At 54.5% G+C, this 14085-nt stretch overlaps 2 protein-coding genes across 2 annotated transcripts in view; one reads left to right on the top strand and one right to left on the bottom strand.

Annotated features, from left to right (window-relative positions):
- Positions 1-38: 38 nt before the first annotated feature.
- On the bottom strand, positions 39-8684 carry PMM1 (phosphomannomutase 1). Its single transcript, XM_033118485.1, has 8 exons — positions 8485-8684; positions 6088-6205; positions 4898-4974; positions 4703-4794; positions 4385-4484; positions 1911-1986; positions 913-1028; positions 39-565 (listed from the first exon to the last, which is right to left on the bottom strand). Exons 1-8 carry the CDS (start codon positions 8569-8571, stop codon positions 443-445), a joined length of 789 nt encoding a protein of 262 aa, XP_032974376.1. The 5' UTR covers positions 8572-8684; the 3' UTR covers positions 39-442.
- A 3666-nt stretch (positions 8685-12350) lies between these two features.
- XRCC6 (X-ray repair cross complementing 6) overlaps positions 12351-14085 on the top strand; it is a 43406-nt gene continuing 41671 nt past the window's right edge. Inside the window, exon 1 of the mRNA XM_033117240.1 lies at positions 12351-12504. The gene's annotated coding sequence lies outside the window, so the exon portion shown is untranslated. The remainder of the gene's footprint in view (positions 12505-14085) is intronic.

Genomic DNA, 14085 nt, shown 5'->3' with positions numbered 1-14085 from the left:
CACCTGTGACGGGGACCAACTATCCGTTCAGACAGAAATGACGTCGTACCTTGTACCGGGAACTTTAATGTTTGTGATCAAGTTCTTGCAAATATGCACCTTCCCCACTGCTCTGCACCCCGCCTGGGACAGGCAGGCAGGGCGGGCTCTGTCTCATTCCAACGCTCACACATGCCTCCTCCCAGTGTAGACAGAAAGCCATTCTGTTCAGAAGTACAAGCAGCAGCTGTAGCCAGTGCCATGGAGGTGAAGGACGAACCCAGCCCCCTGGGAGCTCACCGCTGGACGGGTGTCCACACAGACCCTGGTCCCATCAAGGTGGGCCTTGCAGCAGGTAATGTGAGGCAGGTGTCCTGGGCCAGAGGAGGGGCCCTGGCACCCCACCCAAAACCCAGGTCAGGGGCTCTCTTTAGGCCTGGGCGGAGGTCTCTGGAAGTCCCGCTCATGCCTCGTGGGCCGTCTCTGGGAAAAAGATCTCGCGGCATCGCTGCACTGTGTCCTGAGGGGAGACCACGCTGTGGCCCACAGTCCGGGGGTCGGCGAAGATCTCAAAGTCGTTCCCACCCTGTACACAGAAAGGGCAGAGAAGGCACATACACAGGTGGTGCCTGGACAAGGCTCCCAGGGTGGGGGGCCAGCACCACCCGGGCATGGGGTCCTCTCCCCACACTGGCTCCTGTAGAGCTGTCCCTCCTCCTGTCCTCAGAACCGCCAGAAAGACCCCCTTCTTGGCCTTCACCAGGTCTGCCCTGACTTGAGGGGACATGGGGCAAGTGTCAAGCCAGCACTGGGCTCCAGCTGTCCAATCTGTGCAATGGGGCTGGTGAAGCCCTGGCTGTCTCCCAGGTCTCTTCCTGGCCTTGAACTGGGCCTGACTTGGGGTGGGAGGGACCTGGGTTGAGCCCCACTCACAGGGCTGGTCTCGTTCCCAAAGAAGTGGATGGTGTCGAAGCTGTCCTGGTCCAGGCTGTCCAGGCAGTAGCGCTTGTCCCAGCCCTCAGGGAAGACGTCAAAGCTGATCATGCCTCCTGCGGGGCGGACAGAGGCCAGCAGAGTGGCATTCAACAACCTGAGTGCCTACTGAGTGCCAGGCACACAGCGTGGCACGGACTCGGGGTCCTCACGGGAGCTACGATCCAGGTGGGAGACCAGGCGGTAAACAGACCGGACCAGCTCAGCGGGGCGGGGGAAGGGACGCTCCCCAGCCAGTGTGGTCAGGGGAGACGTCTCTGAGGATACAACACGAAGCTGAGACCTGAGCCAGAGTGGGGATGGCCAGGGAGTGGAATTCCAGGTCCTGTGAGCACAGTCCCCAAGGCAGGGGAGGGCGTGGGGTCCCAGGGACAGAAAGGCCTGGAGGAGGCAGAGGTGAGGGCATGCGGGTCCTGGGGGCCAGGGAGGCGTCCTGGGTGTTATAAGGAACGTGAGGAGCCTCTGGAGGGCTCTGGGAAGGGTGTGACATGGTCTGTTTTTCAGTAAGGATCTCTCTGGACACTGGGGAATGGACTGTGGGGTGAGGTGGCAGAGGAGACAGGTGCGTTGGTTAGCAGATGGAGCCTGGGATGAGGCTGCTGGCAGCGGAGGTGTGAGCACTGGTCAGAGTCCAGAAGCGTTCTGCACCCAGGACCCTGGAACTTGCTCGTAGACTGGACATGAGAGAGGGTGAGGGAGAAAACTCAAGGGAGATGCTTCAGATTTTGGCCTGAGCAACTGGGTGGGTGGTGGGGTGTTGAGTGGGTTTAGGTGGGCAAGACTGGGGGGCCCGAATACTGGGGGGTCCTGCCTGTTTGGGCTCAGCCTGCCCCTGAGGGCTGGGAGGAGTTTCTGGGGAGTGCAACCTGGCCTTGGCAGTGAGGTCCCAGGGTGGGCTCTTGTGCAGGCCGCTTAGGCCCTCCGTGGGGTGGACGTACCTCGGGAGAACCTCAGCCCTTTGCCAGCAAACTCAGTTTTCAGGGCTTCCACGAACTTCTCCCGGATCTTCTCCTTCTGTAGGAGGGAAGGGAGCAGACTGAGGCTGAGGGCTGCCGTGTGCCAGCCCTGTGCTGGGCACACAATTCGTGTGAGCTCATTAAGGCTTCCAGGTGAATATCATGCCCCCCACTTGACAGATAGGAAACTGAAGCTCAGAGGAGGCCGCACCTGTTCGAAGTCACCGAGCCTCTGTGGCAGGGCCAGGGCCTGAAGCCAGGTCTGTGCATGAACTCAGTGCCAGATCCTGCCAGTGGGGATGTGGGCGGGGTCTGAAGACCACCTTGGCATAGAGGCTTGGGGAGGAAAGTTGGGGGATGGGGCAGTCTAAGTCCCAAGTCACGAGTCCATCTCAGGATAGGGCTCAGCCCCGTCAGCTCTGCCCAGCGCAACAATGCAAACCATGGCTCAGGCACCAGAAAGGAGCGTGAGGAGCCAAGAGCATATGAAGACCTGTGAATGAGTGGATGCTCAGAGACAGGTCAGCGGGAAGCCAGGCATGGCCATAGCACGAAGCACACAATGCCCAGGGGTGCCCAGACCCCACCCCTTGGCAGGACCGTGGAAGTCTGTAGTATATCTACAAAGATGGAGTAAAGAAACATTCACTCACTAGCCTGAGGATCCCTAGCCTGGCCCTGCTGGGGCCACAGAGGGGAATAGCCATGCCGGGCCTGGAGGGGTAGACTCGGCACGGCTGTGGCCGAGGGACGTGGGGCAGTCACCGCGTGGCCACAGCAGTGCTGAGAGCTCGGAAGGATGATCAGCTCACAGAGAGCCGAGAGGCCTGGTTGGGGAGTTTGGACACCCCCTGGGGACCAAAAGCCACGGAGGATTTCGGAGCACGGGAGTAGAGTGCCCAGTACTGCGTTTTAGTCGGAGTTGGGTGGGACTGGAATGGAAAGGAAGGCAGGCGGTGGCCAGCGGTTGGGTGCCTGGAGAAGTGGTCTAGGGAGGACATGAGCTCTAAGGCCACATATGATCCAGCCTGAGAGATAAAGGCAGGCTGCCCGCGTTCCAGGCCTCGCTGCTGTGTGACCATGGGCAAGTTACCTAACTTCTCTGAATAAATGTTCCCACGTGGCCCAGGATGGCTGCACCTCCTGTCTCTGGAGTACCAGACTGGTCACTGAACAGCCCCATGGGCCATGTCCAGCCTCAGCAGGGAGCAGCACTGTGACCTCAAGCTGTGGGCGGGGTCTCAAGTTCAAATCTTTTGCCCTGTAACCAATTCCCTATGTGACCCTGGGCAAGTCACTTCCCCTCTCTGAGCCTGAGTTTCCTCATTCATCAAATGGGGATTACACCACCGAGTTCATCCATTCAGAAAATATTTCTAGAGCACATGCTATGTGCCAGGCATGTGCTGGGCCTAGGGGATTCTGTGGTGAACAGCCACAGAAATCCCTGCCCTAAAGAGCTTACAGCTTTGGTGGGGGAGCCAGACAATAACCAAGATTTAAAAAACTGGTGATGCAATGTGTTAGGAAGGTAGTGATGACTGCTTGGGGAGAAATCAGAGGAGCAGGAGGCGCAATGTTAAATGTAATGCTTGGGGAAAGTCCCACTGAGAAGGTGACATTTGAGCCCACGTGAAGGAGGTGAGAGGACACATCACGTCGGAGGGCAGCAGGCACAGCCCTAAGTGGCAGACTGCCTGCTATCTTTAGAATCAGCAAAGAGGACATGGCCGGAATAGAAAGCGAAAGGGGTGGGAGGGGGGAGAAGAAGGCCAGGTCAGAGAGGACAGGGACAGGCCAGCATGAAAAGGCTTGGACGGATGGACTCTCTCCATCCCTGAAAAGGAGGGGGTGGGCAGTGAGGATGACAAATAAAATGCAAGGTAGAGCAGGGGCAACACATCCAAAGGCCAGAGGGACCTTGGTATGTCCCAAGCACAGACAGAAAGAAGGCTGACGAGGTGGGCCTGAGCCAGGCAGATCCCCCAAGGCTCAGGGCACCATGGCAGGAGGCTGCGATATTGTCCAGTTGGCAAGGTGAGCCACGGAAGGACTGGCAGCAGGGAGTGGACAGGGCAGATGTGCTTTGGCACTGCTGGAGAACAGACTGGCAGTTTTAAGGTGGCAGCAGGGGAGACACATACACAGGTGAATAGATTTGAGACCAATCCTGGAGGCTGAATCAACAGGAATGACTGTTGGACCCTATGCAGGTGGAAAGGTAGAAAGGATGCCCGAGGGGTTGGCTTAAGTAAGTAGGTGGTTGGTGGTACCCATCACCAGCGGTGTTGGAAAGGTGCACCCATGCCCACAACCATAGCACATGGCAGGTCCAAAAGGGTACTGGTTCTATCAGAACCCCACCCCCCCAATCCATTTCACTGATGAGAAAATAAAGGCTCAGAGAGGTTGAGTGCCTGAGGTCCTACAGCCTAAGGTTGCACAGCTGGTGGCACCTTGTCCAGTTCCGAAAACTCGATTCGCTCCTCCAGGGTGCAGCTCCGGCCGATGGGCGAGATGTTCAGCATGCCATTCCGGAACTCGATGAAGGTCCCACTGGGGGTGAGGGGGGTGGGAGGGAGGGTGGGGAGCCAGAGAGAAGGACAATGGCACTGAATTCAATCCAGCCCGTCTGGACTTCACAGGGAACAGGAATCTACCCACCAATAAGTCTGGGCCCGGCATCTCTAGATCCCCTTGGAGACAGCCCCCCCTTTCCTCTTCAGGCCCAGCACTGGGAGGAAGAAATGACACAAGGCTGGATGGGGTCTCACCGCTTCTTCGGCAGTCTCAGTAGGGCCATGTAGCGGAGGCAGAAGTTGATCAAATCCTGCAGCAGCTCCTCCCCGAGGTGGTTCTGGATGGTCTGGGCAAGGAACACAGGGCATGTGGTGGGCATGGACAGAGGTACCCATGGAATGTCTCACTGTGGAAAAGTAGCCTGGGCTAAGGCCCCGGGGGCCACTGACCTGCTTGGAAAGCAGTCGTCCATACTTATACTGCACTGTCCCGTTCTCAGCAAACACGTAATCAAACTTCTCAATGACTTCAGGGATACACAGAGGCCAAGGGAGAAAGAGACAGCATGAGACCGGGCACCCAGAGCCAAGGAGAGAGATGATGCCCACACTCCTTGGTTTGGCCTTCAAAGCCCATTTGTTCCATCCCAAACCTGCTTGTGTAGCCTCCTCACTTCCTGCAGCTTTGGTTTTTTCCAAACAAGAAAACAAACTCGTCACACTTCTGGGCCTTTGCTCACGTAGGTGCCTCTGCCTGGAATGCCCGCCCTCTTTCCTCCCCCGCCACTCCTCCAAGATCCCCAGCTCCCTCCTCTGGAAGCCTTCCGGGACTCCTCAGCAGAGGGCGTCATTTCTGCTCTGTGCTCCCACAGCCCCTCTGGACACCAGCTTCCCTTTTGTTTTACAACTTCCATCACTGTGTTGTTAAGGCTGGTTGCAATGGGGCAGTTTTCAGCTCCGGATGCTATGAGAAGTGGCTGGATTGGGCAGGAGTGGGGAGGCACAGGGAACACGACCAGGAGGCTGTTGCAGGGTTCAGGTGGGAGGTGACCACCTGGACAATGGTGGGCAGTGGAGATGGAGACAGGACACACAGGGAAATATTTCGGGACTGGCTGATGGAATGAACAAGGGGGTGGGGCAAAGGGAAATTCAAGGAAGTCTCTCGTTTGAGGAGCTGGAGGCATTTTGCCTTGAGCTGAGATCAAGAACTCAGCTGAGACAGGGTTTGTGGGTCCAAAAATTTCCTGGGTGACTTCAGAATCTTCCCTCTGTTAAATGGGATAATCATTTAATCCACCCCGAAGCTTGGTTGTGAGGATTACATGAAAGGAAGTTCACACATGGTCATTTTCAGTACTGATTATGCCCATTTTAAAGATGAAGAAATCGAGACCCAGCAGGGAGAACTGAGATGTAAGGGCAGGATTCTGCCTGCTCTTCCAAAGCCTGGCACAGTGCCCAGCACATGATAGGTGCTCACTAAATGGTTGCTGAATCAGCGAGAGAAAGAAACATCTGGCTGTTCCCTCTACTTGCTTTGCTCCACAGAAGCAGGACTGGGTCTTTGAAGGCCCATGGGTCTAGGGCCTCCCACTACCACCCCGACTGTGGAGCTGGCTCTGGCCACCTCCTCCTACCTTCGTCCCCCTCTCCCAGCTGCTCAGCAATCTTGGAGTAGTCCGAGCCGCCCACCACGCCGATCTGCACTCTACTTCGCAGCTTCTGCAGGAAGGCAGCCACCTCAGGGTCAATTTTCTGCAGCGGGGCAAAGAAGCACAGGATTGGCTGTCCGCATGTCTGGGATCTCCACTCAGCCCTCACTGGGTGCTCAGGATCCAGGATATTCACCTGGATCTGAGGCCGTTCAAGGTTTAGAGCCCAGATCTTAAAAAATTGGATGCACTTGGGTTCATACTCTGGCTCAAGTCCCTCCACAGCAGGATGACCTCGAGCAAATTGCGTTGCCTTTGCCTTCTTTGTCCCATCTATAAAATGGGGATCACAGTAGCACCGGCTGGAGTGTGGGGGGGTCACTGTTAGGATTAAATGAAAATGAATAAACAATGAACCAGCGAGTGATCATGGGAAAAGATTCCCCAGCAAGGAAATGGAAACGAATGAGTTATAATCCATGTTTTCAAACATTCAGATATTCAAAGATGACAATATCAAGAGTGGATGACGATGTAGGGGAAGCAGGCACTCTCAAACGCTGCTGGTGAGTGAAAATTGGTACAGCCATTTTGGAAGATAATTTAGCAAGATCTATTAAAACTTAATATTAAAACTTAAAATGCACGTGTCCCATCACCCAGAATTTCCACTTCTCTTGCCCATATGTATATGGGGGTTCATTGGGGTATGGTTTATAATAATGGAAAACTGCAAACAACTTAAATGCTTGTCAATCAGAGAATGGCACATACCTGCTCTGAAATACAATCCTGTGGTTACACAGAGTAAGGCAGGCCTGTACTCCAATATGGGCGAGTCCCCAAACATGCTAATTGACAAAAGTGAGTCGCAGGAAGGCACGCACAGTATGATGTGTGATACCACTTATTTTTTTAAAAGCCTCAGAAGACACTGCTTAATATTTCCTCTGGGCAAACAGATCCAGATAAAGGTCTTGAAGGAAGCCACATGACAGGCAACCAGGTTATTTAGGGGCGGGGGTGGGATCCTGACATAATCAGAGGGGACTTGAGCTTTCTGTTATGTTTTCATTATTGACAAGAGAATGCATTCATGACTACATGTCTAATTAAAAATTAACTTTTAGAAAGCACTAAGGACAGGCCCTGGCAATAACATTGGTGGACAGCATTAACACACTATTCTTGTACAGGCTGTTGGGTCAGTGGAGCAAAGAGTGGGGGGAAAGGGTTGGGGCTGTTCTTAGACTCTGCCACCCTCCCTTCACTGTCATCTTTCTTCCATCCCTGAGGACCCTGGGAGCTGCTGGAAGGCAGGGTGGCCTGATTCCTTCCAATGCGCCCAGGGCTCAAGCCAGGGCCATCCGGAGGGGAGAGGATGGGGTATGCAGAACCTAAGAGGGGAAGCTAAGACCTGTGTTCCCATCAGCCTCTGCGCTGCAACCCAGCCCTATTGGTTCCCTGCTCTAGGAGATTCCTCAGTTGGTCCTTGTAACCTCAAACTGGAGGGTAGAGTACACTCAGGGCCAGCAAGAAAGAGGCCTGCTTATCCAAGCACCCAGCTAGTAAGGATGGGTCTGGAGGCTCATCCAGGGTGAGATCCAAAAGGAGAAAAACTGGGTGTGGAGCAGAGGTTGGAGGATCAACACCTGTGAGATGCCTTTAGATTCTTAAGTTTAGAAGAACTGCACTCCCACCCTCCCAGTGCCACAATATCCCCAATTCGACCAGTTTAGGCGTGAGAACTCTCACCTCGAGGTGGGCGGAGTCCATACTCAACAGAAAAGGTACAGTAAGCCCTCCCTCCCTCCTTCCACCGCTAGGGGTAGAAGTGGGTGAGGGGCTCAAGAAACTAGACCCAGGCCCAGGCCTGCAAAGGTCCGGTGGAATGGCTCCGAGATTCCCCGGCCCCCACCAGATGAAGACTCTGAGGTTTGGGTGCGCTCAGGGGTTCCCAGTTTGGAACCTGGGTTCAGATGCCAGTTTCGGGATACTGGTGCGTCCTAGGGCAGAACTGGGTGGAGTGGGAGCTCCGGCTGGTGTGGTAGGGGCGTCCCTGAGCAAGGCCTTGGCGTGTGGAAGTCTGGCGGAGGGGTAGGAATGGAAGGTAGGCCCCCGCTTGCAGCCTCCTCCCTCCAGAATCCGACTCAGCTCCGATGCTTCCGTGCAGAACGTGGGCACGGACGCTTCGGGGTTGTGACGTGGGCGTCCGGGTGCCCATCATTCCCAGCGGTCGGCCCCGGGGTGTCAGGGGCCGGGTACTGCTGCATCCCACACTCAGTCTCGGGGGTCCGGGTTACGCCGCCGCAGTCCCCATCTTAGGCCTCCGGGTGTCCGCGTGACATTCCCGACCCGAGATTCCGAACGTGGAAGCCCTACCTGGCGAGCCGGCGTGAGGGTCCCATCCACGTCAAACAGGCAGAGGACGCGCTCCTTCCTGCGGGCGCCCTCAGCGGTCACAGCCATGTCTGCAGCTCCGCGAGCCCGGCGGAGTTCGCAGGATGTGACCCGGGAGCCGCGTCGCGAAGACACTGATAGGGCGGGGTCTGGGAGGGGCAGGGTCCGCAGGAAAGCCCGGGTGAGCCAAAAGCGGAGGGGGCGTGACCAGGGCGTGGCCTCGGCGGGAGGGGAGGGCTCGGACGGGGCCTGGGCGGACTGGTAAGGATGACTCTGATTGCACCAGGCGGAGAAGGGGCGTGGAATATAGCGGAGCAGAACACGGCAGGAACGGTCTGATTGGTCCAACCCACACGAAGGCGGGGCAGGCCAGGCGGGAAAGGAGGGATAGAAGCCGGAAGAGAAGGGCGGGGCCGGAGCTGGATCGTGGCGGGATGATTCTGATTGCATCCGGTGGTGGAGGGGCAGGACGGGGGCGGGACCTCGAACCCGCAGTGCAGTGCGGGGTGGAGCGAGGGCGGGATTCAGGGAGCCCGGGCTGTCCTATCTTCCCCCGCCTGCCATCAATCACTCTATGACTCGCCCCTCCCTGCTAACGCCTTTGCCCTACAAATCTTGAGCTTTAAGAGATCACCTAATGGCCTTTGCTCAGGCTCTGGACTTTGCCAGATGGCCCTCTCCTCCCTCACTCCTCCTGCAGTTATTCTGTCTACGTCATAAGGCTCAGTTCACGGTCCACCTCCTTCAAGAAACCTGCCCTTGGATCCCTCTTCATAACTGTTTCACCATCATATTGACTTTGGAGTCAGTTCTAGACTGCCTTCCTAGCTCCACCACTATGTGACTTTGGACAAGTCACTTCACTTCTCTAAGCTTTGTGTCTCCATGTGTGAAATGGTAAGGACACCACCTACTTTGCAGGGTTGCTTGCACATGAAAAGAAAAAAGTGTAAAAGAGCCCACATAGTACTTGGCACACTCCAATTTGTATAGAAGTGCTTGATACTGTTACTGATTAAACAGTTATTGCCTGTCAAGTCTTAAAAGTGTGCAGATCCTTTGAGCCAGCAATTCAACTTTCAGAAAATAAGAAAACGGGGAAAAATGGAGATTGGTTAGATTAACTATGATCCATCTATAAGATGAAGCCGTGAAAATTTGTATTGTAGAATATTTAACATGGAAAAAGCATGATTCCATTTTTTCCCCCGTCTTCTGCCTCCCACCCACTCCAGTTCAAGCCATTGTTTCTCAGTCTAGTTGGGTAGGACACAGCTCCCTGGCCCATGCTGGTTTATGAGCCTTGCGTTCTCCCAGGCTGAGACAGTCAGTCGCCAGTCTGCTGCTCACAGCAGCTCTCACCTGCTGCCTGCCAGTCACGATGGCTACCGGCCGGTCACGATGGTTGCCGGCCACTCACACTGGCTGCCGGCCACTCATGCTGGCCACCGGCCGCTCTGGTATGCACATGGTAGCCCACTGCCGCACACAGTGCCGCACACTGCTCATGGCAGCCCAGCTCCAGGGAGAGGCATTGTTTTGTTCACAATCTTAGCTGTAGAGGGCGCAGCTCACTGACCCATTTGGGAATCTCCGTGTTAGGAGCACCGGTTCCAACCACCTGAGCCACCGGGCCGGCCCAATTCCATTTTTGTAAGAGAAGTAGCAGGCTGTCTCTGGGTGTTGGTGTCATCGTGAATTTCATAGATTTTTTCCCCCCTTGGAAGTGTGTTGACTGCAGCTTCCTCTTCTCCGGGGCTCTCTATTTCTGCCTCCTTCCACACTCCAGAGCCAAAGGCCCAGCTCCAGATCCTCTGTACTCCCAGGGGTTGCCCTTGCTTAAGGCTGTGCCTGGGAAGGGATTTTTGCTGCATTTACCATCTTTACCCTGATGCCTGTGATCAACTCTGGCAGTTTTGGTCCTACAAAGACACACTCATCCACACACCTACGAGTGGTACCACTGTCTACAATACTTTTTTTTTTTTTTTTTAAGATTTTATTGGGGAAGGGGAACAGGACTTTATTGGGGAACAGTGTGTACTTCCAGGACTTTTTTCCAAGTCAAGTTGTTGCTCTTTCAATCTTAGTTGTGGAGTGTCATTCAGCTTCAAGTTGTTGTCCTTTCAGTCTTAGTTGTGGAGGGCGCAGCTCAGCTCCATGTCCAGTTGCCGTTGCTAATTGCAGGGGACGGGCAGCCCACCATCCCTTGCGGGAGTGGAGCCAGCAACCTTGAGGTTGAGAGGATGCGCTCCAACCAACTGAGCCATCCGGGAGCTCAGCGGCAGCTCAGCGGCAGCTCAGCTCAAGGTGCCGTGTTCAATCTTAGTTGCAGGGGGCGCTGCCCACCATCCCTTGCCGGACTCGACGAGTTGAACTGGCAACCTTGTGGTTGAGAGCCCACTGACCCATGTGGGAATCGAACCGGCAGCCTTCGGAGTTAGGAGCACAGAGCTCCAACCACCTGAGCCACCGGGCCGGCCCCTGTCTACCATACTTTTGATCATCTCTCTGTTTTTCTGTTTTGGTAGCTGCCCTAAGGAGACCACTGGAGTCAGAGTACAGGAAACTGCAGTTATATGGTCCCTGCTAATTATTAAAATTTGAACAGATCACCTTCCCTCACTGAGCCTCAGTTTCTTCATCTACATAATGGGGACCTAATCCTCAACTGATAGGACTATAAAAGGTAAACTATTCATAACTGATACTTATCGATCTCTTACGATGTGCCAGCCACCATACCGGCTACTGGACCATACATCTTCATTCATTATCACAGCAGCTCTAGGAGGTGTTATTGTCTCCACTTAATGAAGAAAAAGGAAAGGGATGTGCCCAAGGCTGCACAGAGCACCTATCAGGCTGACAAGGCCAAGACCAGGGTGAGTGAGGTACTGGCTGCAGGCACAAATTTAAAGCAGCACCAAAATTTAAAGCAGCATCAAGATAAATAGCATTTAAATGTAATATTTTTTAAAATCAAAATTAATGCAAAAAAATTCATGATGAACAAAATATCAAAAAATGTTTTTAAAGACAGGATCAATAATCGTACTGAGGAGTCATATTGGAGCCTGAGGCAAAAGGAAAAATCTATCTTTCTTTCCAGGCCCTGCAGCAGAGTTTGGTTTATTCATTAACCAGACGTCTTGTGCCACTGTTCTGGGTCCTGGGAACACCATAGGGAACAAAACAAGAAGCTTTTGTTTTCTGTTGGATGCAGACAGCAAACAAAACCATCTCCATGGGAGAGAAGACCAAGCTCATTACCCTGCACCTCCTGCTCCACCCAGATCTGGCCTCTGGGACTCTGGCCACTGGCAGGGCCCACCTAGTCTAGAGCCTGTGGGTGGAGCTGGAACTGCCCCAATTAGTCTCTACTATCTCACCACTGACACCTGTTCCATTGCTTAATAATTTCTAGGGAAGTGGTTAAATGCAGATGCCTGGGCCCCACCCCGATGCTGGAATCCGGAAGCCGTAGGATGGGGCTCACAGGGCAGGACAGGTGTTTGTCTCCTATGGATTGGGTCCACTACTCCAAAGACAAACAAAGATAAGCTCTCAAAAGTAGCACACCTAACCTTAGACCTGTAGTGAACCAGTTTTCTTACAAATACCTTTCACAGTCTCTTCCTGAATTCTCACCTCAACCTATTTCAGTGATGAAGACACTGAAACCCAGAGAGAGGAAGTGAATTGCCCTGACGCACAGACCCAGGAGGACTAGGTGTGGTGGCCCTAGTGGCCACTAGTATGTCTCTTTAAGAGGGAGGCTCATCCCTGGCAACTGGTGTTCAGATGGGGCCCTGGGGAGGCCCTGGGGAAAACACGGAGCAGGGGAAACTGGGACTGGGAGATCTGGCCAGAAGGGTGTTTCCAGAGCACCCAAGGAAGCCAGTCCTGAAGGCAGGGAGCCTGAGACCCCAACATGGCAAGATCCTGCTCAGGAAGGAAGACTAGGCTCTTCTGGGCCAAACAGTTGGCTGATGTTTGCAGGTTAGTGACTTCCATGTTTGCTTTGGGCAGTGTAGCTCCTACCTTGGGCGCTTCACTTACTTTTGCCAGAATCCTGTGAGATGGGTACCATTATACTCAATTTCCAGATGTGGTACTGACACTAGAGAGGTGACGTGGCTTTCCCCGTCACACAGCACAGTCAGGATTCACATTCACAGGACTCCCCTAAAGCCCATGCTTTTCCCTCGGCCCTTGGTGGAAGACGAAGTGTCGGCACGTTGTTGAATGAATATAGGGGGTGTTGGCCCTCTTTTTCTCCATCTGGAGTGTGACCTTCTGAAGGCAGGCAATCCCAGCCTGAGGGGCAGCCTCGGTGTAGTAAGTGTACAATTAGACTGACAGTTCCAGGGCCTGGCTCTTCCAGCCAGGTGACCTTGGGCAGGTCCCTCCCACCCTGAGTCTGTTCTTTATCTATAAATGGGACTGACACTGACAGCCTCTCTGGGCTGTCAGGAAGATGAGGGTGCAGGGGAGGAGATGAGCTTAAAGAGGCCCTGCAAAAAAACAGGTCAGGGCTGGTTGCTGGTTTTAATTCCGTCTTGGTTCAGGGGCAGTGGGAGGTTGGGGAAACGGTGAGTGTTGGCTGTTTTTTCTCTAGTTTTCAAAATGCCTACAGTGCTTACATCATTTTCATAATAAACAAGTCTGTTGACTTTAAATAAGCTAAAGGGCGTATGTTCAGAGGTGGTGTTTGTGGAGGGGGCGGAGCCTGTTGCTGGGTTGGCACAGGCCCCATTGGGGCTCCCTCCACCAAAGCCAGTGGGGACAGAGGTGGCTCAGCATTGCCCCACCTGGGGGTAGGGGGCAGGGACAGCGGTCTCCTGACACCTGTGGTTAGTGATCTCTGTGGATCAGAGCTGAGCCCTGAGAACTGTAAGACATTGAACAAATCACTCCTCATCTCTCATCCCAGGGGTGGGGAGAGGACTCACTGGGAGCCATAGTTTTCATTTCACAGATGAAGAAGCTGAGGCCCAGAGAGAGGAAGGTCCTGATGAAGGTCTTTGAGGCGGAGGTTCAGTCCAGGTTCAGGGGTTTTTATGACCCCTCCCCCCCCAACGCTGGCCTACAGGACTGAACTGGTGGATCGATTCACTCTGTGATGCCGGTTCTATGCCAGGCCTCGTGCTGAGCACGCAGGTGGTCACAACCAGGCCGAGCCACAGCTGGTGGGAGAGGAACCCACAGGAGGGAGGGAGCGGCTTCGGGTGGGGAGAGGTCAGGAAGGCTTTGCAGAGGAAATGCTGGTATTGGGCCTTTAGCTCCTGGTAAGGTGTTGCTCTGAGGATAGGTGGGGAGAGGGGATCTAGGTCCAGCAAATCGTAAGTGGAGGCCGGAGGTGGAAACCTCTTGTAGTGGTAGGGACCTGCCCTTGCAGCAGAGTGGCAGTTGGAGGGGTCCTGGGACAAGTTTGAGAGGGGCCTCTCGCATGGTTCCTGGGGTACCCGGGAGGAGCCGAGTTTGGCGGTGGGCTGGGTCGTGAGTCCACAGCGCCACCTGTAGTCCATATCTCCCCCTGCAGCATGACCTTGCCGGGCTCTCTTCAGCCAGGGAAACGGT

This window comes from Rhinolophus ferrumequinum, chromosome 10 (assembly GCF_004115265.2).
Source record: "Rhinolophus ferrumequinum isolate MPI-CBG mRhiFer1 chromosome 10, mRhiFer1_v1.p, whole genome shotgun sequence".
Taxonomy (NCBI): domain Eukaryota; kingdom Metazoa; phylum Chordata; class Mammalia; order Chiroptera; family Rhinolophidae; genus Rhinolophus; species Rhinolophus ferrumequinum.
Note: the sequence above shows the minus strand (reverse complement) of the source record. Positions and strands in the feature narration are given on the sequence as shown.